Genomic DNA, 25,496 nt, shown 5'->3' with positions numbered 1-25,496 from the left:
AAATGAGTTCATCAAATTCTCTTGTACATATGTATCTCTCCGTTTTCCTATACGTCCCTCTACTGTCCCTCAATATCACCATCTGAGCATCCACCATCATGACACACTCCGTCAACCTCACAAGCAAACACTGAGTGCAACGGAAATGGCAAACTGTGGTCAACTGTGTCATTGTGTGACGCAATCTTCAGGCCATGTGACTTAGTACATGTCAAGTCTATTACCGAATTAAGACGAGGAGATCTTACTGCAATAGACTTACTTGACTCACTGACGAACACGAAGATCGACGGTCAAAAGTGATACATTTTACGGGACTTACGTAGAGTTTGATCCTATAATTCTGGTGGGAACTTACTGGAGCGCTGCTCTACCACACAGGTTTTCCTAGTCTATTGCGAGAAGGGCTTGGGAGGAGAACAGTATTTGTTGTGATCGTCAGGACCTTAACGCCTGAGCCACAGTCCTCGCCTGCACGCTGTGAGATCAAGTCGGTAAGTTAGTCTTCCTATTTTTCTTTTCTTTTTATGTATGTATTTTTTACTTAAAGATTTTTAAAAGGAATGGGCTACTCTCTGTTGCTCTATTAACTGTGCTTGGGGCGTAAATTTCGCTGGATTAAATTTGGACGAAGATAAGGTATCTTGTCAAATGTTACTCTTTTGTGTGTTATGATGTTAGCTCTTCGATATTATTTGTCCCTCGGACGTGTTGGCACGACCCTCAACCATGATGGTGAGATAAGAAGATGTTGGAATAACCGTCAGGTACATAAAAGGTGTGGCCTTGAACCCAGACTATTGAGGATCAGGTCAGGTACAGGTCGTCCTGACGTTCTAAAGGGGTTGTCGTGTCTTATGCTCCGGATGTTCAAGTGTCGTGATCAACTTGTCTGTTCAAATGACCTTCATCATGTTAGACTAGGCTGGGGGAGCGGGGGATACCTACGCGTCAACAATATAGTGTGGGCTATGCTGGTAATTGTTTAATGTTTGTAGATACAGCAATGTCGCTACGAGTTTTGTTGTATTTTGATAGATTTAAGAATCCGGACGCCCTCATGAATGAATATAGTTGCTTTATTATTGTGTGTCACTGTGGCGTGGTAGTGGTGTGAGCTGCGTGTGTGTCATGTGTACTGAGGTGAAGAAGTTTTGTTGTATTTTGATAGATTTTATGTATCCGGACGCCCTCATGAATGAATGTAGTTGCTTTATTATTGTGTGTCACTGTGGCGTTGTAGTGGTGTGAGCTGCGTATGTGTCGTGTGTACTTAACATGTACTGAGGTGAAGAAGTTTTGTTGTATTTTAATAGATTTTATATATCCGGACGCTGTCATGAATGAATGTAGTTGCTTTATTATTGTGTGTCACTGTGGCGTTGTAGTGGTGTGAGCTGCGTATGTGTCGTGTGTACTTAACATGTACTGAGGTGAAGGAGTCACCACACTCAGCGCCTCCCGGATACACTTCACAGTCGGGTTTTGTGTCGCTTGCCAGTGGAGTTTGAGAGCTTTACTTGTTAAAAATCAATGGTTGTGTATTGAAGTAAGTGAACGGCTCGTATATTTGTGTCATTAAGTTATACGTAAACAGTTACAGTAGTCTGCATTGAAATAGTGAAAGGCGAGTGTGTATGCGTCTGTAAGTTATACCTAAACATGCATTGTAGTGTGTTAAAGTTCACGAACCGCCTGTGTGTGTGTGTGTGTCAGTAAATTGCGATAAGCACAACAGTACAACTTATATACTTACGTTAGGCTTGGCAATCATACTCGAGGGTCATAACGTCGTATTTAAGGTATTTCTGTTAATTAGATTTATTAAAAAAAATCTAATCATTGAAAACATAGATTGAAAGAGTATGTTAACGAGCTGCACAGAATAGGTGGTTAATTATAGATTATTTACGATGAAAACATAGATTGAAAGAGTATGTACACGAGCTGCACAGAATAGGTGGTTAAATATAGATTATTTACTGCGCTTCCCCTGTAATAAATGCTTACTCATGTCATGCAGACATAGGTGGGCTCTGTCGAGGTCGTACCCTTACCAGACTGGCTCTGCCTGAGGCGTAGCAGTGTTTTGGTGGTGCAACTGTGTGACCTCTCCGTCAGGAGCGGGCAGGCGGGCGCAATGCGGCAGATGAAGATGATTGTGGTCTTGGTGGTGGTGGGGGTGATGCTGGCGGCAGCATCGCCGTCGAGCTACGCCAGGAAGACGCTCAAGAGCGTGCTGCAGGAGGAACAGAATGAGGAAGGGACGAAGCATGGAGAGCTGTGGGCCTTGTTGGTGGCAGGGTCTAACGACTGGATGAACTACCGTCATCAGGTGAGCAAATTAATCCTTAGTAACAAACAGATTGTATTTCCATGCACATGGGTTGCTGGCATTCTCTCTCTCTCTCTCTCTCTCTCTCTCTCTCTCTCTCTCTCTCTCTCTCTCTCTCTCTCTCTCTCTCTCTCTCTCTCTCTCTCTCATAACAGCAGCGTGTTATTCACACCAATGAACTTTTCCCTTGCCGTGGGCGCTTCTCACTAGCTCTTCCTGATGGCAATATCTCGACACAGGTAAGGAAAGTTTAAGGCTGGAGCCCCGGAAGTGAAGTAACACCCCCCCCCCCCCGTTTCTCTCTTCCCACATTGTAGCGAGTGGTATTTAAGCCCTCACCCCCCCTCACCCCTTCCCACATTGTAGCGAGTGTTTTTTTTTTTTTTTTTTTACAATGAGATGGAACTATAGTGGGTGTTGTGTTCTACCCTGGCAGGCTGACATATGCCACGCGTACCAGATCCTTCACCAACACGGCGTCCCAGACGACCACATTGTTGTCATGATGTATGACGACATTGCCTACAATGTGGAGTAAGTACCCGTTGTTGACTGTTTTGCTGTGTTAGACGAGACGACAAGGGCAACGGGAGCCCTAACCAAAACCACCTCATTACAGAGAGAGAGAGAGCATTGATGAGATGGCCTTGATTAGGGCCTCATTTGCCTGTGCACTGTCAGCTAACAAAAAAGGGAAGCTCCCTCACTCATTCTCTCAATGTCTAAACCGTTCCAGCACACCCTCTTCCGCTCTCAACCACACTTTATTACCACTCATCTAGCTTACTACCCTTTCATTACATGATCAGATCACCTCACGCCACATATTGGTCTCATATATATATATATATATATATATATATATATATATATATATATATATATATATATATATATATATACTGTAGGAGGGGGAATAAACAGCAGAGTTGCCTGTGTACCAAATGCCGCAACCAGGATTCGAACCTATACCGTTGACCCTGCGCAGCCTGTTAATGTTTCATGGTCTGGAAAGGTAACTGGTGCAACACTGAATGGGAGTACCTGTCATCAAGCAGTATGTAGAATCGTCACTCTGGAAGTACCTGTCTTTGACCAGTTAGGAGAAGCTGACAAATACTGGAAGCACCTGTTGTTGACCAGTTGATAGACATATTTACCTTTTGAAAATACCTGTTGTCGACAACCATTTTACAAAAGCAATTGTCACTTGTAACTACCTGGTGCTGACCAGTTGGTTCATTATATCATCATCATCATCATCACTGAATAGTTAAGACAAATTTTTGCCAACCGAGTTGGCCTCAGTTGAGTATGGACTGTTAAGATAGTACTGTTAGTCAAACCAGTTTACTATTCTAGACGAAGCACTATAAGTTGCCAGTGAAAAATTGTATTATATAGTTTGTTTGACCTATTGACCAATTAATACCATATATGTACCAGGTAAAACTATTGTTCACCCTGATAGTAACAGTTTTGCACCCCGTAGACTTATCATTGACCACGGAGAACAAGTTGTTGATCAGTCAGTGACAACTTGTATTCACAAAGAACCACACTGATCATGTCATACCTTTCTTTTACCAGTCAGTAACAGTCGTTGACAAATCAGTTTTAGTTTTCAAGTAGTGTACTCGGTCACCCATGAGTGCCAGTCACTGACAGTTGGTAAAGGTTGTTCACCAGTTAATGCCATTCACTCTATACAATTAAGCATTAAACTATTATTATTGTATGTAAAGTTATACCAGTCATTTCTCAGTTAGCAAGGCTTCACCAGTCAGTAACAGACGTCTAGTTAATCACACTCATTCATTTAATATCAGCCATCAGTCATTGCCTTTCATGTATCAATTAATGGCAGTCATTTGTTGTTGTGGTTACTGAAGGGTTTCAGCGCATTTTGGCACAGGTTTAGTTTACACCAGCATCCATGGGGAGAAGGTATAAAGAACATTTGTGTCCCTAGTTGATTGCTTGGTTGGTTCTCTTTAAGCATAGTAACTACCAGGGTCATGAAAGGTGTCAATCATTATTCAACCACCAATTGAATTGATTGTAAATATCTTCATTACATGCTCATGATAATGCTAAGACCATGCATAGTAAAATTGACGAATTGAAGAATAAAATGTATCTAAAAAAGTGATATGAAACCAGTAAAGTGAATGATCCCCAGTTACCTTTTGCTAGCATCATAAACCACATAAGTAGATCTAAGTCAGACCAAATGCCTCGTCTTACACACTCACACACACACACACAATATAGTATTGGTCACCTCTTTACATCGCACTTTAATAGCTTACATTGGCAGTGAGAAAGAAAAGTCATCAATTGTATCAACATTGGGGACTAAGTTTAATTTCCCAGTTCCTCAACATGTGACCTCTCTTACAGAAACCCAGATCCAGGTGTCGTCATCAACCGACCAAATGGCCCCAACGTATATGTGGGCGTCCCTAAGGACTACGTTGGCAGAAATGTGACCCCAGAGGTCTTCTTAAAGGTGTTGAGTGGTGATGCCGAGGGTGTGGCAGGTATGGGCTCAGGCAAAGTCATCAACAGTGGACCTAACGATCGTGTCTTTGTCAACATGGTGGACCATGGTGCACCCGGTATCTTTGCCTTCCCGAACGATTACCTGAATGCTACTGACCTCGCCAATACCTTACTATCTATGAGGAAAGACCGCAAGTACAAGGAGGTGAGAAACTATCTTTTTGAGTTCTTTGATGAATAAAACAACAATTGTGCAGTAAATATGTTGAATGATGGTGAGATGGTTTCTTGGGTTTAAGGTACTTACTTTACTTTGTCGCTGTCTCCTGCGTTAGCAAGGTAGCGCAAGGAAACAGATGAAAGAATGGCCCAGCCCACCCACATACTCATGTATATACATACACGTCCACACACGCAAATATACATACCTATACATCTCAACATATACATATATACACACACAGACATATACATATATACACATGTACATAGTTCATACTTTCTGCCTTTATTCATTCCTGTCGCCACCCCACCACACATGAAATAACAACCCCCTCCCCCTGCATGTGCGCGAGGCGCAAGGAAAAGACAAAGGCCACATTCGTTCACACTCAGTCTCTAGCTGTCATGTAATAAATACACCGAAACCACAGCTCCCTTTCCACATCCAGGCCCCACAGGACTTTCCATGGTTTACCCCAGACGCTTCACATGCCCTGGTTCAATCCATTGACAGCACGTCGACCCCGGTATACCACAACGTTCCAATTCACTCTATTCCTTGCATGCATTTCACCCTCCTGCATTTTCGGGCCCCAATCACTCAAAATCAACTAATAGGTCTGAAGGTCATAAACGTAAACCTCAGTTCAAAAGACTTGAACACTTTCATTATCTTTTCAGGATATTCTATAACCAAACATCCTCTCAATGCCTAGGTAGTACTGAATGAAAAAATGATGGGTTGAGTATTATAACCTTAGGGCTATTGACCTTCAGAGTCATTTAGATCATCAGCATAAATTTATGATGACCAGTGGGAAAACTTGGAGCCCCTTTTTTAGGTGTTTAAGATGTTTTTAAAGACCTTAAATGCCCTCACTGCATATGTGGCCTTTGAAAAGATATCATTTAAAAGATCAGCTGCCATTGAGGATTAAAGTTATTTTGAAGGCTTAAATAGTGTGTATATATTCTTTTGTTGTTTCAGATATGTAGAAAATTAACTGAAAATATATAGATGAGACAAATGCAGACTAATGTCTGAAATGCAATAGATAAGAAGAATTATAGAGTAAAAATCTTAATATGTATTTGACAACTGACTGCAAGTAATGAAAGAGAATGTTCTGATATAAATCCACGTCATGAATTATTAAAAGACAGGAAACTTAATACATTCATTGACTACTCCAAGGCAGATAACCACAAGTTTCTTGTATTTGTCTACAGATGGTGCTGTACATGGAGGCTTGTGAGTCTGGCTCTATGTTCCAGAACCTTCTCCCACCTGATATAGAGGGTAAGATGTCTTGTTTTCTGATGGGAACTGTATAAGGTGACGTTGTTGAAATTAGAGTTGAAGTAGGTAAATTTTTGAGGTTAGCATTGATGTAGATAATCTCTGTTGTTGATGGAGATGAAGTCTCTTACAAGGGGAAATTATTACTTTTGAGAATGTTGGTATGACCCTTGAGTCCTTGTATCTAGGTCTTGTTCCATCATACTTAGAGAATTACAGTTATACTCAAGGGTTTTATAAAGTCAATTGCAGCACTAGTTTCATGTGAACCTAATAACGACTTTCATCTTGATTTGTTTAATTGTGCACTAAAATTATCTCATGTCTAAATACATTAAATTTTTGTCTAATTGTTATGCCCTAATAATAGAGTAATGATTCTATTACTTGTCTGTAAATGTATGCAAATGTATGTTTTGGTGTTTAGTGTATGCAGTCTCAGCTGCCAGTCCCCATCAGCCATCCTATGCTTGCTACGATGACAGCCATCTGCATACCTTCCTGGGCGACGTCTTTAGCATCAAGTGGATGGAGGACTCTGACTGGGTAAGTGGTAAAGAGTGTCTGGGAAAGTTATATTAAGGTTTTCTGTTAATAGATAGTTGAAAAGGCCATGGATGCAACCTTCAGTTGGATAAGCTGTTGGATGTATGAACAACTTGTCAGATGCCCTTACATATTAGGGTAAGTGGTAAGGCCCTTAATCACCAGGTTGTGGCATAGAGCCCAGTTAAATTACTGCCTGGTTAAGTGGTCCAGGTCACTTGGACACCAGGACACGTTGTGCTGGGGAAGAGCAGACCACTTCATAGTACTTTCCATAAGTAAGGGGCGACTGATTATGAATACCTGTATAGTGGCAGTTCTGAGCATGTTTTGAATAGGGTGTTTAGTTGACCAGGTAATGTTTTTTCCAATGGTGTTGGAATATGAGGTAAGAGGTCAATGACTTTTAACCCCCCTGACAACAATGTTATACCCCTTGAGCAAGATGGTTCACTTCTTGAGCATGAGAATGAGAAGACCTTTTGATATGATGGCTTAGCTTTTTTGACCCTATGTCTCGTTGATTAGGTTGAAAACTCGGCCATCATACCCAATGGTCGTACTGTCATGGACAGAAGGTGAACAACCATGCTCAGGGGATTGAAGTCATGACAAAATCTCAAAACATCTATCTTCAGCCTGACATTTTTAACTGTTGTCCGGGTCATGTTGAAAGTCAAGTAAAAAAGGTTATTTGATGACACCACTTGCATTTTATTTCGCTACAGAGGCTAACCCTGCTTAGTATTTCCTGTGCTTGGATATTTTTCTTTAGTTTTTGTGGCCCTTAGATATTACTTTTTTCATACTCACATTCATTCTCGAGCTGCCGTGTGTAATGCACTGAGCCCATAGCTCCCTATCCACAACTAGGCACAGTACACCTTCCCATGGTTTACCCTGGGTGCTTCACATGCCCTGGTTCTGACATTATGTTGACCTGTATACCACATCGTTGAAGTTCACTCAATCTTGTTCATGCCTTTCACCTTCATGTATGTTCATGCCCCAATCACTCTAAATCTTTTTCACCTGGAGCATCCTTCCATTTCCAGTTTGGTCTCCTTGTTTTCCTTGTTCCTTCCACTTCTTACATTTATATCCACTTTGTCATCCTTTTGTTATTCAGTCTCTCCATATGTCCAAACCATTTCAGCACACCCTTTTCAGCTGTCTCTCATCCACACTTTAAATTACCAACTCTCTCTCTTACCCTTTCACTACTTACTCGATCAAACCACCTCACACCACATGTTATCCTTATATTATCACCAACACTTCCATCCTCTTCTTCACAGCATTATCTATAGCCAAGCCTTGCATCTGTATGATATTGTTAGGACTAGTACATTATAACATTATATTATAGTTTCTGATAAGAATCATATCTTCTTATTTCCTTTAATAGATAGAATTAGTCAGATTGGACATCCTTCTGTCTTTGATGTTTTAAATGGTATCAGGTGTGTTCAGTTGATGAAATGAACCCTAGCAAAAAAAATATGGCTTTGGTTGAATTTCAAGCTGTAATATCATAGTAAAAATGATTGAGGTTATTTGTATACAATATTCATGTGTTTGGTAATGTGTGTCCTTGAACTACTAAGAGTAATAATATAAGGCTCTCAGGAGGCATAGTATTTAGTTTTATGCCCTTGGACACCAAAGTAATTGGCATAAAGCTCCTGGACACCACAGTTATTAGCATAAGGCCCTTATACACCATGGTAAATGACCTAAGACCCTTAGACACTATGCTTGTGGTGCTGAAGGCTCTTAGTCAACATAGTAATTGGCTGAAAGCCCTTGGATGATGAAGTAAATTCTGTGAGATCCCCATGGTTCATGGTCAGTTACATAAGATCATTAAGAGAAGGGCAAAGGGTAGAATCTTTGATATTTAAAACTTAGGGTATTGTATCTAGAGAAGAGGTTCCCAACCTTTTTGTTCCTCTGTACCCATTGGGCATCCTGACAGGTTCCCATGTACCCCAAAAAATTAATGATAAAAAATTGATAAAATTATGTTGATTTTTATTTATTTTTTTTATTTTGTTTTGTTGCTGTCTCCCGCGTTTGTGAGGTGGCGCAAGGAAACAGACGAAAGAAATGGCCCAACCCACCCCCATACACATGTATATACATACACGTCCACACACGCAAATATACATACCTATACATCTCAATGTACACATGTGTACACACACAGACATATACATATATACTCATGTACATAATTCATACTGTCTGCCTTTATTTATTCCCATCACCACCTCGCCACACATGGAATAACATCCCCCTCCCCCCTCGTATGTGCGAGGTAGCGCTAGGAAAAGACAACAAAGGCCCCATTCGTTCACACTCAGTCTCTAGCTGTCATATAATAATGCCCGAAACCACAGCTCCCTTTCCACATCCAGGCCCCAGAGAACTTCCCATGGTTTACCCCAGACGCTTCACATGCCCTGATTCAGTCCATTGACAGCACGTCGACCCCGTTATACCACATCGATCCAATTCACTCTATTCCTTGCCCACCTTTCACCCTCCTGCATGTTCAGGCCCGATCACTCAAAATCTTTTTCACTCCATCTTTCCACCTCCAATTTGGTCTCCCACTTCTCCTCGTTCCCTCCACCTCCGACACATATATCCTCTTGGTCAATCTTTCCTCACTCATTCTCCCCATGTGCCCAAACCATTTCAAAACACCCTCCTCTGCTCTCTCAACCACGCTCTTTTTATTTCCACACATCTCTCTTACCCTTACATTACTTACTCGATCAAACCACCTCACACCACATATTGTCCTCAAACACCTCATTTCCATCACATCCACCCTCCTGCGCACAACTCTATCCATAGCCCACGCCTCGCAACCATACAACATTGTTGGAACCGCTATTCCTTCAAACATATCCATTTTTGCTTTCGGAGATAATGTTCTTGACTCCCACACATTCTTCAAGGCTCCCAGGATTTTTGCCCCCTCCCCCACCCCATGATTCACTTCTGCTTCCATGGTTCCATCCGCTGCCAGATCCACTCCCAGATATGTTATTTTATAATGAAATCTCTAAGAGACTTTATAAGGATTTTATACTGATTTGTAATGAGGGTGTTCTATATTGCTTAAGTTCTACATTGCTCATGATGTACACCATACAGCAGTATACACCATGGTTATACTTTCAGACTCTGATGTACCCCATGAGAAGTGCAAATGTGCCCTTGGGTACACATGTACCCCAAGTTGGGAATCCCTGATCTAGATTATCTTTGATGGCAGTTGTTGGGGATTGTCAATGCTATAGGATGAAGAAAAATAGATTTCAATCCAAGGGTGGTAGAAGTATTTGAATTTTCTACTCATGTATGCAATGGTAGTTAGGACAGACTATGTTAATTAGCAGCAAATGAAGAAGTATATAGGAAGAACTTTATAAACTTGACATAAAGTAAGGTAAAAATAGCAGTGAATATTTGCTTTTTGTAGTTTCCTTTTCATTTAATATTTTAGAATTCTGTCTTATTAACACATGTGAAGGTAATAAAAGTTGGAGCTCAAGCAAGGTTAGCACTTTGTAGGAGGGAGTCCAGCTGTGTTACATTGTATACTTATCATCTCCCATTTGTTTCTTAGTTATAGCCTTAGCTTCTTATACTGGCTTGAGTAAGGCTTTTACATTTTTCACAGCTTTGACATTAAATGAAATCTTACATTGCACTTTGCCCTTATCAGGAGAACCTACACCGAGAAACGCTGAAGAAGCAGTTCTTGCTGGTGCGAAATGAAGTTGTGACATCCACTGTCATGCACTGGGGTGACCTGCATATCTCCCACCAGAAACTTTCCAGATTCTTTGGCAACAGGAACCCCCGCCATGAGTCCCAGAACAACCATCTTTTCCCTCCTAGATATTACTCAGGGCCCAATTATGATGATCCTTGTCTGGTATGTACATCTTGACTTGAATTGACTCATTGTATTCATACAATTGCCAGGTCTTTACCAGGAAACAGATGAAAAAAGACCCATTCACTCATATACACATGCACATACATGTATGTATACATGAATATACATATCAACATATTCATACATATAGTCTTAGAATGAATTGAAAGAGTGGACTGTAACCTAGAGGATTGCTGCAGATTTTAGTGTTGATGAATTTTGTGTGAGTATAGATTTCACCATTAATGCAGTGAACACCAATATTCCTTGAACATTATTGGAGCAGTCTTGAATAGAAACTGAATTCTCTTTTAAAGTCGAACATGCATGAAGGAATGCATGTTCACTTTTCTGACAATGATCAGAAATTTGCAGTTTGCCAAAAGATGATGAATTCTTAATGTTAGGGAGGGAGTATTTTTAATAAGATTATGCCTGAAAGACAGGGCACTAGTGAGTGGCACTCTCAGCATGTCTTGTTTGTTGGATAATGTTATTTCTCTAGATGGCCAGTCTTTTAATATAATCATTAGTTCTTGATTCATTCAGGATACACTTCAGTCAGGAGCTTGGTATTCTTTTTGAAGTTTATGCCGTCACTTCATACATTTCTCAGTTCTCATAGATGAATTATAGTCTTTGAAGTTTATTTGGTGGACATCTGTATATTTTTATCTTATATCATTTTAGTTCCTAGGGAGAGAGTTGGGCTGAGTATTTTACAGGACAGTTGAATATGTTAGATCAGTTTTTCTCCTGGATTTGCCTGATGACTCCTTGTCAGGCAAATATCAGAGGTGGAGGGAGCAAGAGAGGGGAGAGACCAAGAAAGAGATTTTGTGTTATAAGGGCCTGAACATTTAGGGAGTTGAGTAGCATTCGTGTGACAGAATGAAGTGAAGTATGTACTGCGGTGTGCAGGGGTCAACATTCTGTCACCGAGTTGAACTAGGTTATTTGAAGCAGTCAGTGGAGAGAGATAGAAGCATGAATTGTAATTCTGTTGTACCAGATGCTTAGATCACTTAAGGATTTAAGAGAACTGCACTGGATTTACCAGACAGGAGAGCCTTTCATTTTTTGTTTGTTTTCTAAAATGAGAAAGCTTTATCATTATTCTCATTAACACTTCCTATGTCTCTCAGAACTCCTCAGTGCCTAGCTATGATGTTCCAATAGCCATCCTCAAGTCAAGAATTCTAAGTGCTAAAACCAGTGCTGAAAAAGAACGCTGGGAAAAGGAACTCGGGACCATCAGAATGGTAAGTTTTTAACGCATAAGACAAAGACATCTGATATTCAGCTGTTGCAAACAGACCTGATGCTTGTGGAGGTAGATTACATGTATTTTTACATTTAAATGTTTAGTCTGCTGTATGGGAATATTTTCCGAGGGATTGATTGTGAGGGGTTTAGTGATGTAAAGCCCTTGGTGGAACTGTCTCAGACCATCAGGTTATTAAGAGCATTGTGGTCTCCACCAGAACCGTCTGTTTGCTAAGTCAGTGATGCGAAATCTGGTGAGACATGTGACGGGAGATGAAGGCATGCTTGCATTGATCACAAGGCCTGACCACTACCATGACATCGTTCGGTGGGATTGCCATCATGCTTCTGTTAGGGCACTGCACACCAACTGCTTCCACTTGACCAAGGTGAGTATCATTTTCCATGGAGGGAGTAACACCTTTGGTCATTCATCAGATGGAAAGTTAAATGTTATCTGAGCTTAGAACTATTCTTTAGCTTAACAACCTAATTTCTTACCTTATTAATCTTGCACTGAATATATGCTCAGATGTTATTTTTTTGTTTTTTCATACTATTTGCCATTTCCCACGTTAGTGAGGTAGTGTTAAGAACAGAGGACTGAGCCTTTGAGGGAATATCCTCACTTGGCCCCCTTCTCTGTTTCTTCTTTTGGAAAATTAAAAACGAGAGGGAGGATTTCCAGCCCCTCGCTCCCTTCCCTTTTAGTTGCCTTCTACGACATGCAGGGAATACGTGGGAAGTATTCTTTCTCCCCTATCCCAGGAAATAGCTGGTATCTGTTTATGAATGTATGTATATATACATGTATTTGTATAACCCTGAATATCCAGCCCATTTGCACACTGTGTTAAAGAACTTCTATTCACCAAACTCTAACTTCTATCCCTTTGCCTTGGAGATTGGAAGAAAAAATTCTTGGTTTAATGAAATGACCATCTGTCACAAATTGTATTCAAAGATAAAGTTGTATACTATAATGTGTAGAAGGATCAGAAACTTACTCTCTATTGTTATGGTAAGAGACTAGATAGGATGGATAGTTAATGTCCTGCTAGAATCTAAAGAAATCCAAAGTTAATGGAGCACAATGGTATGACCCTTTTTAATAACAACCTGACCTTTGACTTGACCCATAAGGGTTACGTGAAAGGCCATGCCATTATACCCAAGGGCTGTATCTTCATGGAAAAGGGCCATAATGTTGTGCTTAAGAGCTTAATGTGAATTAGGGGTTTTACTGTTACATGTTTGGATTGTATTGGCCTGCACTTGGAGTTAGTCACCATCGTGAGAGTGTCACAGATCCAGTAGCCAAGTGGCCTTATGTCTCTGTTTGTTAAACCAATACATGGAGACATATACTGTTGATTTATATATCAGTAAGTTCAACAGAATACAAAATCTATGTGTATAGTGTATTTTACCTTCAGCATCACTTATTTTTTCTAGATTAGATAATCTATAAACACTTTACCTCTAGGGTAGATTTATTCACGTACTAAGGAATTTCTGATCATCCTTTCACCATTTACCTCAATGACATTCATTGTTTTCAGAACCTGTATATCATGCGGCTGTTATATATTCTGGTAAACCTGTGCGAGCATGGCTATACAGCCAATCAGTTCGAGGATGCCACCAGGAGTGTGTGTACCCACAACACCACCACAGCCATCATGTGAACACCAACACCACCAGCAGTAGCAGTAAGATGGGAGGGGCAAGACAGGTGGTAACAACTAAGATGCGTATAAACATCACCATCTTAAGGGAGTAAAATCTTGGAAAATACATACATATTATAAATAATCAAGAGAATGTTGGAAGTCAGGGCAAGGGTAATAACATAGGAAGAATAAGTAAATCATGAAAATGCTAATGAATGAAGTTGACAGGGAAGGAAGTAGTAAGATTAAAAAAGTACACTGTTGAATATGAGATTGAAAGATGAGAGATTTAATAAGGATGCTGAAATTAAACAACTAAGTGAACAAGACAAATCTTGAGTTTGTAGGGATAGAACAGCTCTTTTGGCCTTAATGACTGTTACAACCCTAGGATGCTGGTGTTGTATAAAGGTGTATCACAGAGAACATGAATTTCACACCAATATCATTAGCATTCATACCTTTCATTTGAGTTCATTTGCCTTGCTAGCTCTTCATCTGCATTGGGAAACTCGATTACTTGTAGATTTGCGGCAGACCAGTACTAAAATTGAACATGTTCGAAGTTACAGAGTAGGAGTAAATTTAATGAAAGGTTTTCCTTCAAACTTAACTGTTACACTCTTGACACATAGGGGTATGGCCAGGAAGTGTTCTTTCAGACCCAAACTTTGAGGGCATAACTACAGCTCTATAAGGATATGAGGAAACACAAGGAGTGTATGATATGGTTTTGTCTGTAAATCATTTGAATATGTATTTGTATGTTTTAAACATAATTTGTGCTTGTATCTTTTTAAACTTTACATCACTTCATGTTGTTTCAAGCTGATATATTTATGTCTACTTTTTTAGTGCATTTATTATATATTACATATTTCTTTGTGATATTTTCTCAGACCAGTAATCCTTGTCTTGCTTTACAAGAGTATTTTTTACAAAACTGCCAGTTAATCGGCCTAAAGCTAAAGTAATCAACCAGCCATCGTAAAAGGTATATCAAATAGCAACTGGGAATAAGACCTTGAATGTTCATTTGTAGTTTGATTTTTATTTTCAGTGATTGCATAAAGCTTTCGAGATCAAATGAATTTTGTATTTGTACGGAATAAAAGAATTTGTTACACAGTTGAGCTTCAGTACATCACTTGATTTCACCATTGCAAGTTTAAATTCATGAGTATCAAGATACAAACCTCATTTGGGTATATGTTTTGTATTTTATCAACCTATCAGTCACATATCCTGCACAATACACATTTACTAAAAACAGCCAAATAGACTCGGGCATGCTCACGCCACCCTTTGCCAGTAGCATCCAAAGAGAGGGTTGTCAATGCCAGGCTTAGTTTTGACAAATCTATACATACACACACACACAACTAAAGAATCATGTGGTCACTATGATCATCATGCATTCTGGTGTGTTTAAGCAAATTGTGTTTGATACTCTGGCATCGCCAACTCTGGTACGTAGATAGAGGCATGACGAGAAAGTGAAATTGTCCGTTGATATTTGGCTTCACATCCCCTACAAAAGAAAAAAAAAAAAAGCTTTTTTGCATTACAAAATCGTCATCCGAGAAAAGTCCTGTATTGACTGTGGGTGGGAACTTGCCTCAAGATTTATTGATGCGTCTCAACTTTAGAAGTGTGTCTTTTTCTCAGCCACCGTGCTTGATGAAATTATGAGAGAGAGAGAGAGAGAGAGTCTTCAACATGTTTTTGTCTCTTGGCAAGTGACCAGGGGTAACTGAACGCCCGCTGTTTAGATTCAGGATTGCGTACACCTACAAACCTGACATACTGGCCAACAGCTCAGGAAGCATTGTACAGCAGCCGACATGACACGGAACAATACCACGTTCCAGTCATGGATATTCTTAGACAAAAAGGAAAGATAACATGCATACTTATAAAGGCTGCGGGAAGGAATAATTTGAGCTCTTCTGGATGGGGATTTGTAAACCTAATTCGTAAAGATTAGCAAGGCAGCACTCCATACTGCGGCATATAAGACCTGTTTATGTCAAATATCTGCGAAGAAATATAATTTCGGGCCTTATACAACACCGTACTGCATGTGGGCAGCAAATCGAAGAGAAAAAAAGTAATACGTCGATGATCTGTGTTAACATTAGCCACCATGTACAACAATTATGAAAAAAAATGACACCATTAAAGGTAAACTTTGCTCTGACTGACTAAGGATGCATTCACATCCAACAGTATCAATATATCCTATCATTCACCTACTGAATGTCGTACCTCACGCAGAATTTGTAAGACCCATAAAGTATGAAATGAAAGTCCAGATGTGTTTCACATTTTATTGTATTTAAGAGATAAAATGCAAAACTGGAATATTCTCGTAATTATATAGACATATCTCTCTGGTAAATACATTATCACATGGACAAGCCACACTGTACTTCCTTAACATCTATATTGTATATATATATATATATATATATATATATATATATATATATATATATATATATATATATATAAAGAGAGGGTGCACGTGATTCATATGGTATGCAAGTCACCAAAGTGAAAATAATACAGGCAGATTCGAAAGCGCCCATTTTGTTGACAGCTTCAGATAACACCCGAGCTAGTGCACAAGTCCAGCAGGTCTTCTCTTCAACACCTTGGCTGATGCCGTCCACAAATCACAGGTGAATGAAGTATGTAAAATATAATGAAGTAGGTTTTAGCTAATACCTTTCCAAATCTATCACTAATATATTCCCTTAGCTTTAAGAGATTGTACCTGAAAAGACATGTCATACTATCCTGTGCCCATCACTTCACTGTTCAGACTTGAGATTAATGCTGTTTGTGAAAAACTTTAATACGAATGGTGCCTTTAAACCTCTAATCGATTCGGAGACCTAGCTACTCGGTAATGTTCTGTGAGTTTCCTACTGCCTACGTCACAGCCAGTGTAAACAATGTAAGATATTATTCACAAGACAAACAAACACTTTGACACAAGATCAGGACAACGTAGTTATGAGACACGGTGTGTCAGCTGTAATCATATCAGACACGTTGTCAGTTGTGATTATATCAGACACGGTGTCACTTGTAATCATATGAGAAAAAGAAAATATCAGTTGTAATCATAACACAGGCTGTGGTTTGTATGCAGTATGTTCTCTGGTCAGTTATGATACTGTCAGTCGCAATGACCTTGTGACCTGGTGTGTTACCTCTGGCGATATGACCCAAGGGAGGTGACCTTTCCCGTGAGTCAGGTCATTCCTCTATTCCTTAAAGGTGTGTGAACAATACAGAGGCGCTCGGATCATAGTTTCATTTTCCTTTGGATGACTTGCGTATATATATATATATATATATATATATATATATATATATATATATATATATATATATATATAATGATTGGGGTGAGGGACATATACATCATAGATATGCATTTCCGGGGTCGGGCCGAGATTGGAATAAGGACGAGGTCGAGTTTTCTGTAGTGCTGTCGAGGGTTTTGATTGGTTGACGGCTTAGCCTGCATGTTGTAACCAGGCCAGTTTAAGTACATGTCAGCACCAACCAGGCCATGTGATGGAGCGCATTAAACTGTACGAACCATTTGTGTCACTCCTGTCTGGGTGGGTCAGATTTTGCGTATGTTGGTCATGGGGTCATAATTTGGGGAGGTCATCACTAGGGAGTTGTTGCCCATAGATCACAGTGTTTGTGCAGGAGACTACTGAAGAGTTATTGACCATGGGTCACACAAAGTTTGTGCAGGTCACCACAGACGAATTGTTGGCCATGGATCACAGTGTTTGTGCAGGTCATCACTGAGGAGTGTTGTCATTAGTCACCGGTGAGAGTGGAGGCCACTAGTAAAGTGTTCGTCATTGGTCAGTGTTTAGGTCACTGGTGTCGAGTGTTGGTCGTTGGTCACAGTGTGTACAGGCCACCAATGAGGAAGTGTTGTAAGCACTCCTTGGGAAGGTACATTGTAATGGGGAGGGAATATCAGGGGATTAAAGCTGGTGTTTTACCTCTATATCTTTCTTAACGTACAAAATAGATAAGAACGAGATTTTTCATCAATGAAAGAATAATCCATTAATACACTTCGATCTCTCGAGCAGACTTTTCTTAAGTACGTACATGAGATGTTCCGCATTTGATCATGTTTTGATTCCATTGCACTTACAAAAAGGGATTCAACTCTACATTATGACAGACACTGAGCAGTACCACCTTTCACAAGACCTGTCCGTCGTCTTTTCCCCCCTTAGTACATAATAGTAGTTCTCTCCTCACTCATACCGTGCAGCAATACTCTTCATTCCCTCATGTGTTAAGAGTCTGGACTCTCTCCTCCAGTCGACTCCGACGCAGGACAGCGTAACGACTAGGCTGCCGTGGTGTGTTTGTGTGTTGTGTCCGCGCACGGGCGCCACACGACGGTAGGGAGCCTCCTGTGGTCTCGCTGCTCAGTACTGCTTCAGGTTGGTCACCTCGGGGCCAGGAGGAGAAACATTATCACTACACAGTTGGCCGTGTCTCGAACATTAACATATGTAAAGAAAAAATAATTGCGCTGGAAATCTGTTTATACACTGACCAAGCAAGTGTCATGGAATTAAATGTTAGAAGGTTGTGTCAGATCAACATATATACATCATGGTTCTATTCTCTCTGTCTCTCCTCACATTACGAAAATCTTAACTCTCAGAAGGTATAAAAATTCCTCTAAAGAATGGCGGGAGCTCGAGGGGGTTCTTTTGAACATGAATGTCAACAAAGAAAACTGATATTCTACGACGAGGGAAGATAACACATCTCGCGTCAGTAGAAGGATTTAATGGCCAAATCCTTCCCCTCTTATACAAAGGAGGGCCAACCAACCCCACAACATGTTATGAAGGTGTGAAGGAAAACGCAGCAAGAGGCAGTCAACATAGTGATGGAAGTGAAGGAGACATCCTGAGAGTTGAACTCGTATGAGTGAATCTTTCTACCTGTCTGGTTGTGTCTCCTGAAGTTTCAAGATTGCGCTCCATACCATCAGCAGGGAAATGATGGTCTCTTTGGGAAGGGGAAGGTCATCGGCAAGACTGTACTGATTTTTGTGTGATGATCGTACACAAATTAGTGATGACATACATGCTACAACAAATGAACTTTGATATAAGAAGAAAGATAACTTACAGAAAAGACATAACAGATAACGAAAATGGAGAAATGCGTAAGGATGACGTAAGTGACTGTGTTAACCAAAATGAATGAGAATGTAGGTTTTGAGGATCATTTATCGTGCCCATTTTACACTAAAGTGATATTGATTATTTTTACGGTCTTGTATGGATAGGTAGATAGATAGATAGATAGATAGTTAGACTATATATAGCTATATAAAGTAAACTTTACTCCTCATTTGTGCATATATATATTTGACATTGCTTATAGATAGTGGATAAGCCAATGCAACTGTAGTTATACAATATACTGTATCATGTATTGGCGGTTATTGTAGAAGATGATTCATTTAATTCTGGATTAACATAACGAGACGGTATTTCAATAAGAACTTTTTCCCTGTTATCGCCAGACTGTTAGCAGAACTCCCGCCCATCACCAGCACCCAGGTACTCTGGAGGTTCCCATCCCTTCGGCAGGTATCACGTTGTTGGACATCGCCAACGCCTGTCTTCTGAAGCAGCATGATTAAATAGGGTGTGCGGCCACGTCTCTAGCAACGTGAAGCACAGACGGCAACTCCCCGCTAAATATAGGCCTCGGCAACGCCTCCTCCCGTCTACAGAAGCTTTCACAAGACCCGGCTTCCAAAACTAGCTCCCACAGCAACGCCTGCTTCTCCTCTTGCACCTATACCAGCACCGCGGGAGCCCTCCCAGCCTCAATATCGCCTCACCTAACCTCCTTACCTACTTCTCCACCACTTGCATCAGGTAAGCCTAGGCTACATAACCCGTATTGACCCAAGAAGGTACTGTGTCGTTATTTGTACCCCTACTCTTCCCTCAGTCCCTCACTTGCGCTCCCCGTAAACATATACACATGGAGGGGGTGTACCACTTGGGAGCTGCTATCATCGTACATCCATCCATCCCTCCTCCCTCACGGCCAAAAAGTTCTCCCGAAGTTCATATTTCCCCTGAGCTTACCACCGCCACCGCGACAGGGTACCACGGTCAACAACTTGGGTTGCCACAAACTTACATCTCCATACCCCCAAGGTGCTGCACCCTCCTGACGATGAATATTACCGGCGTATGGGATGCCACATGCCTATGGGTTTCCTGAGGGCGGACATCATTTGATTCCAGTGCGACAGGGCCTTCCCTGTGGCCTGCGTCCCTACGATGACGTGACCCACCGACCTCGCTTGACCTCCGTCGCTGCTGTGCTCAGCCACTGTCACGCGGAGCTGGATGTTCTGTAGGAGAGGACACAGCTTAGTGGACGACCAGGGAGGGAGGGAGATCATAAACACTGGAGGGGTCGGGTGAATTGGTCCACAAGTGTTGGAGGTGTTGGAGGAACTGGTCCACAAGTGTTGGAGGAGTTGGTGTAGTATCGAGATGTTCTGTAAGAAGGAAAGAGGTAGGCACTGCCAGGAGGGGTGGGGTTTTATTGAGAGGGAAGGGGTTACTGGGGTTGAGGTGGAGGGATGGGGTTGGACCACTGTTGTAGGTGTGGTGTTGGGGGTCGTTACTGGGCTTCCTAAGTGCTGCTCGTTGGTGTTGACTGAAGTAGGATGACGCACAACCACCCATAATGCTATCCAAGACAATGTTTACACAAATTTTGCCTTACCTAAGACCTGGTTAACCAGAGTTTGGGGGGGTCACACAGGACCTGGTGGACGGGAATCCTCATTGTGCTCTTCCTTATCCCGGACCAACTGAGCCATAATCTTTCCCAAGGCAAGGACGTGATCAACTACAGTGATCATTATTCAGGTTCTGGTGAAATTAACTTATTATTCAGACGCCACATGACTTAAAGGTTCTATAGCTAGGACCTGTTTTGCCCAGATGTATCATTAACCAGGACTCTGGTAACCACAAGAAAGAATATGAGGAAGAATTTTGGACCTAATGGACCGTATCTGTAGGGAAGGAGTGCGAGTGATTGGGAAGAGTATAAGAGAAAGCGGCAGGAGGTCTAGAAAATATACGAGAGTTGAGGGGAAAAGTTGGCAATTATTCAGAGTCCTGGTTAGTTCAAGCTGCAGAGAACTAATTGTGTCTCATACCCTCACATATCCCCACGCATGCACATGAGTCCCGTCCACCTGCGTATCATGCAAACGTAAACCTTGTGTTGTCATGAGAAAGAAAGTACTGCTTTTGTAGATGGGGTTGAACATATTATTTATGTAAAGAATGATAAGAATAATGCCAGATAACCAACAGTAGTTCAACATCAGGAGTGTGGCGTCTGCTTGCCTCCAAATTCATCCTATTTTGTTAGGTAGTTTTGGGAGTGATTTTTTTTAATGGTGTTTTAACACAGACATATGTATTATCTGTCTCTTACCTGCTGGGGTTCCTTTTCAATGCGGTGTCTGTTTAGTGCCAATCTGCCTCCAGTCTGTCTGATCTGTCTCTGTCTTTCTGTCGCGTCTGATGCTTCTTTTGTCCTCCGTCTGTGAGTCTCTGCCAGTTGCCCTCCCATGCGAAGTCTGTTATTCATAATTCCACCCGTCGACTTTCATGTCCATCTCAGTCGTCAGGCAGTGTGTCTTGTCTGTATGTTTATATGCCTCTTCCACTGTTCTTCCATGTTCTGTACAACCGTTCCTTCTGTTCGTCTGCGTATGTCAACAGTAGATAATGAGATGCAAATAGCTTGCCACTCTCTCTGTCGCTAGATATTCCCTCAAGAGTCCATTCATCGAACAATCTGTTCTCCATCAATCACTCAGTTATCCCATCCGTGCAATCATCCATTGAAGTAGACCATTATCACTCCATTCTGAGTCTCCCCACGGACTCTGCTCTTCTGTTTCCTACCCCTCTCGACTCCTCCATCCCTTCCTACCTCCCGTCCTGTTACTTCCCCCGTTGCTAGCCCCCAACTCCTCCTCTGACCCTTACATGTAGCGCTGGTGCTGGGACGCTGAAGATCATGGCCTCGTTGAAGACCGGGGAGCGGGTGTCCTTCTTGACGCTCGTCTTCTTCTTCATGACCTTCTTGCCGTTCTGCAGCACGTACACCTGCCGGAGGAGGAGGTGGTGGTGGCGGGGGAGAGAGGGAGAGAGAGAAGCCACTTTAGTTGAGTGGGGGAAGCTGGAGGACCGCTGGAGGCGGTTGCTATTGCGTCTCAGGGTTGTTCTGCCAGTTAGGGTTAATTACAACAGGCGGTAATGAGCTTATCTCAGGGGCTGTTCTGTTAGTTAGAGGGTGGATGGGTGATGGGATATATAATCAGGTCGTTAGAGGGAGTGTTCCACGCTTTGGGGAGGGGGGTGAATTCTGTCTCTGAGGGGGAAATATTATCTCATTCATAATGGACTTGTTTACCTCGGTGTGTGGACGTCAGGAGGGACCAGGAGGTGAGAGAGAGAGAGAGAGAGAGAGAGAGAGAGAGAGAGAGAGAGAGAGAGAGAGAGAGAGAGAGAGAGAGAGAGAGAGAGAGAGAAGGGAATCTGTGGTTCCTCTGTGTTGCTGGGTCACACAGAGAGAGACGTGGAGACATAGGGACACAGAGAGAGAGAGAGAGAGAGAGAGAGAGAGAGAGAGAGAGAGAGAGAGAGAGAGAGAGAGAGAGAGAGAGAGAGCGTGGTCAGGGGTAGACGACTTACCTTGACGAAGGGGTCTGCTGTTGTCTTCTCGGACGTCCACTGCAGACTACGCGCCTTCACCACCACCACCGTCAGCCTCTCAGCCGTGGGCAGGTAAGAGAGCGAGAACATGATTTCTCCGTAGCCCACGCCCAGCTGCCAGGAGGAGGGAAGTAAGACCCATTGTTAGAACATACACCTCACTGCTCTGGGTACCATCACGAAGTCTCTGAAGGGCATCGGGACGTGTGGCAAAGGGATGATTGAGCTTGCTGGGATGGTGCCATCGAGAGCCGTCGAATGGGTGGGTGTTACGGTGTGTTTAAGTCAGTGTTACTGGATGAGAGAAGTGTATTTACACTGGTCTTAAGGCGTGTGAGGGTCATGTGATAGGAGGCTGGGCAGGTGTTAGGGGCTGCCAAGGTTATCTGATGAGCCAGTAGCCTTAAAGGATGTCATAGAATTGGGTTGAGACAGACGACTTATATTTCAAGTTACAAGTGTTGGTGATGTGATGGAGACGGAGTACATGATACGGGAGGAAGGACAGCACGGAAACACATGGACGAACAGGTCAGGACACACGCACCCACCTGGTCAACTCCTGCGTCAGCAGACACCCACCTGACCGGTGTCCGTGAGGGGCAGGACGGTGGACAGGGGCACGGAAACATCCACGTCCGTCAACCGCAGGTGAGCCTCCCCGATGAGGGTGTTGGTGAACTTGTCGGAGGCGTACATGTAGAAGGCCAGGGATCGCTGCCCGAGTTCCTCCTCCTCCAGAGCGAAGAGGAACTTCTCCCTGTAGGTCGGGTTGTTCGTCCGTCGACACACCTGTCGGAGACGACCCCATCAAACTCTGGCTCTCAGGGGAAGGTAGGTTGTGGAAAGGTAGTGAGAGGGATGGCAGTGGAGGCAGAGGGGTGGATGGGAGAGTGATAGCGAAGAGAGTGAGGGAGATGATTGTTGGCGAGGAAGGTCGTGTGTGTGTGTGTGTTGGGGAGAGGATCAGCACGCTTGGTGGAACTCTTCGCCAGTATAACACATCAAACACATCCTGACCAAACATTGGCCGTCCTACCGGCACCTCCTCCCTCCCTTTGTACCGCGCTACCCCTCCAGCTGGCGTGCCTGGCGAGGACGACCTGCTGGCAGTACAGTGAGGTTGGAGGAGAGAGACATTACTCCCATTAACATGAGGAACCTCGAGTGACCCCAGGACTACCTGACCACAGATGAACCCCCCTAACTTCACCTGACCTGAGGTTATAAAGGTTAGGACCTATATTGTTCCCAGGTCATACACCTTCGTGTTCCACTGCATGTCCTCTCTGAGATAACTCGCCTTAGCTTGTTTCTTGATGCTATGTTATTACCTTGACCACGTGGAGTATTAACAGACATATGGAGGTGTTCGTCACACACGTTCGGACACCGTCTGCCACACACAGTTCTTGCAACCATCTTGCCATACTCGTTCAGATGCACACGACTTCGCGTGCAGTTGACGTCGTCCTCGGTACAGTCCAGAGAAGCTTTCCAGGTGTTGGTCATTATTTTTTTTTTTTGTGTGTGTGTGTGGGGGGGAATCACCTTTCAGTCTAGTGCAGTGTCCCCTGAGCCGTGCTTTGTAATAGGTGGGAATCAATACCCAGAGAGATGGGTGTGCGACCCCCCTCCAGCCAGGGGTGCCTTTGGTGAGCATTCTTTTCCCGATCCTATGTACACTTCCCCCCCTCCACAACATCGAGTTTCTGAATGGATCTGGTGTGTGGCGGTAGTGTCCCTTCCCATCGCTGATGTCTCCTTTGTAGGTGATGTAAACCTTCGTCAGCAGCAGCAGGAGCTGGTCATGATCATCATGGAGGGTGACGTGGCGTTAAAAATCATTATTCCATTTTTCTTTTTTTTTTTTTTTGCTTCCCCGTTGGTTATGACGAAGCGTCTGGCCACCTGCCCAACGGGGAGACAGTCTCTCCCTCACTAAAGCTCAGCGCCTCCGGGACCCGTGACGCAACGGTGGTGGGGCGGGCCATCATGATGGCTCCTCCTCCTCCTACTCCTCCTCCCACCGTCAGCACCCAGGGAGCTTTGACGTAGCTCTTGAGTACGAAGCCTGATCCGCTGGTGACGCAACGCCTCAGCACGATGACTGACCCGCCCATGAGAGGCGGCAGGGGCATCGCGATGCACTGAGTCTTGACCTCCTTCTCCCAGCAAGACGATGACTTTGTTTCTTCCTGGAGTTGGGTTAGAGGATTGATGGTAATTTGGTGAACCGTGTGTGTTTGTGTGTGTGTGTGTGTGTGCGCGCGCGCGCACTAGTTTTATCCTGGAACCCTGAGAGATAACTCAGCACTGAGCAGATGCGTCCATCCTCTCTCCTCAGAGTACAGGAACATCGCTGAGCAGGTGCGCCTCCCCTTAGGGGACAATGATAACCCTAAGCAGCTGTGCCTCCCCTGAGGTGATGGCGAGATGGTTGACCCCATTAGAGGGAGTTTTTCCCTGATGTGTGCTGTAAGAAACACCTCTTTTCTCCATGTATTAGCGTGGCCTCTCCTGCTGGGGCACAAAACCAAGAGGACCTCTTCTTTATCGCTGCGGGTCACCGATGCGATGCACTGAGGTGAGGTTCTGATCTGGGAAGGGTAACGGTGTGTGTGTGTGTGCCGTGGCGTGATGAGCCCCTCCCCCGGAAGAACAGGTTGTGGCAGACGGCCCTGGTCGCACGGGTGTATGAAAATGGTGGGTGGTTGAGGGGGATCGTTGGTGGAAACGCTGGAGGGGCGGGGCGGGGCGGGGTGTTGGGGGGTAGGGGATGAGGGCAGCAACAGGTTGTTGAGGCCGGGGTCAGTGGACGGACCAGTCCGCCCGGCCTCTCCCGCCG

General features: G+C 43.0%; 3 protein-coding genes across 5 annotated transcripts in view; 2 read left to right on the top strand and 1 right to left on the bottom strand.

Moving 5' to 3' along the window:
• Positions 1-365: 365 nt before the first annotated feature.
• Positions 366-14,931, top strand: LOC139748041 (legumain-like). Of its 2 annotated transcripts, none has more exons than XM_071660609.1 (10): positions 366-494; positions 2,024-2,335; positions 2,772-2,869; positions 4,739-5,045; positions 6,293-6,362; positions 6,790-6,908; positions 10,651-10,863; positions 12,012-12,128; positions 12,351-12,521; positions 13,695-14,931. In XM_071660609.1, exons 2-10 carry the CDS (start codon positions 2,141-2,143, stop codon positions 13,818-13,820), a joined length of 1,416 nt encoding a protein of 471 aa, XP_071516710.1. In that variant the 5' UTR covers positions 366-494; positions 2,024-2,140; the 3' UTR covers positions 13,821-14,931. The 2 variants fall into 2 exon arrangements, with proteins under 2 accessions (XP_071516710.1, XP_071516720.1); XM_071660619.1 differs by lacking the exon at positions 366-494 and adding an exon at positions 1,453-1,549.
• Positions 14,932-17,152: 2,221 nt separating this feature from the next.
• The window catches only part of LOC139748035 (uncharacterized), a 71,469-nt gene continuing 63,125 nt past the window's right edge, over positions 17,153-25,496 (bottom strand). Inside the window, exons 3-7 of the mRNA XM_071660602.1 lie at positions 23,231-23,440; positions 22,628-22,762; positions 21,920-22,039; positions 20,037-20,253; positions 17,153-18,310 (exon numbers count right to left, since the gene is read on the bottom strand). Coding sequence (XP_071516703.1) covers positions 20,080-20,253; positions 21,920-22,039; positions 22,628-22,762; positions 23,231-23,440 — 639 coding nt within the window. The 3' untranslated portion in view covers positions 17,153-18,310; positions 20,037-20,079. The remainder of the gene's footprint in view (positions 18,311-20,036; positions 20,254-21,919; positions 22,040-22,627; positions 22,763-23,230; positions 23,441-25,496) is intronic.
• LOC139748067 (uncharacterized) overlaps positions 18,307-25,496 on the top strand; it is a 142,309-nt gene continuing 135,119 nt past the window's right edge. For both annotated transcript variants that reach the window (XM_071660658.1, XM_071660667.1), the window contains exon 1: positions 18,307-19,765. The gene's annotated coding sequence lies outside the window, so the exon portion shown is untranslated. The remainder of the gene's footprint in view (positions 19,766-25,496) is intronic.

This window comes from Panulirus ornatus, chromosome 5, assembly GCF_036320965.1.
Source record: "Panulirus ornatus isolate Po-2019 chromosome 5, ASM3632096v1, whole genome shotgun sequence".
In the NCBI taxonomy this organism is placed as follows: Eukaryota; Metazoa; Arthropoda; class Malacostraca; order Decapoda; family Palinuridae; genus Panulirus; species Panulirus ornatus.
This window is presented reverse-complemented; position numbering and strand designations above follow the sequence as displayed.

Bases quoted from the DNA above. Each gene is read 5' to 3' on its own strand.
- LOC139748041 (XM_071660609.1), top strand. From the start codon at position 2,141: ATGCGGCAGATGAAGATGATTGTGGTCTTGGTGGTGGTGGGGGTGATG. The intron at 10,864-12,011 runs GTATGTACATCT...TATGTCTCTCAG, and splicing joins ATTATGATGATCCTTGTCTG to AACTCCTCAGTGCCTAGCTA. The intron at 12,129-12,350 runs GTAAGTTTTTAA...GGTCTCCACCAG, and splicing joins AACTCGGGACCATCAGAATG to AACCGTCTGTTTGCTAAGTC.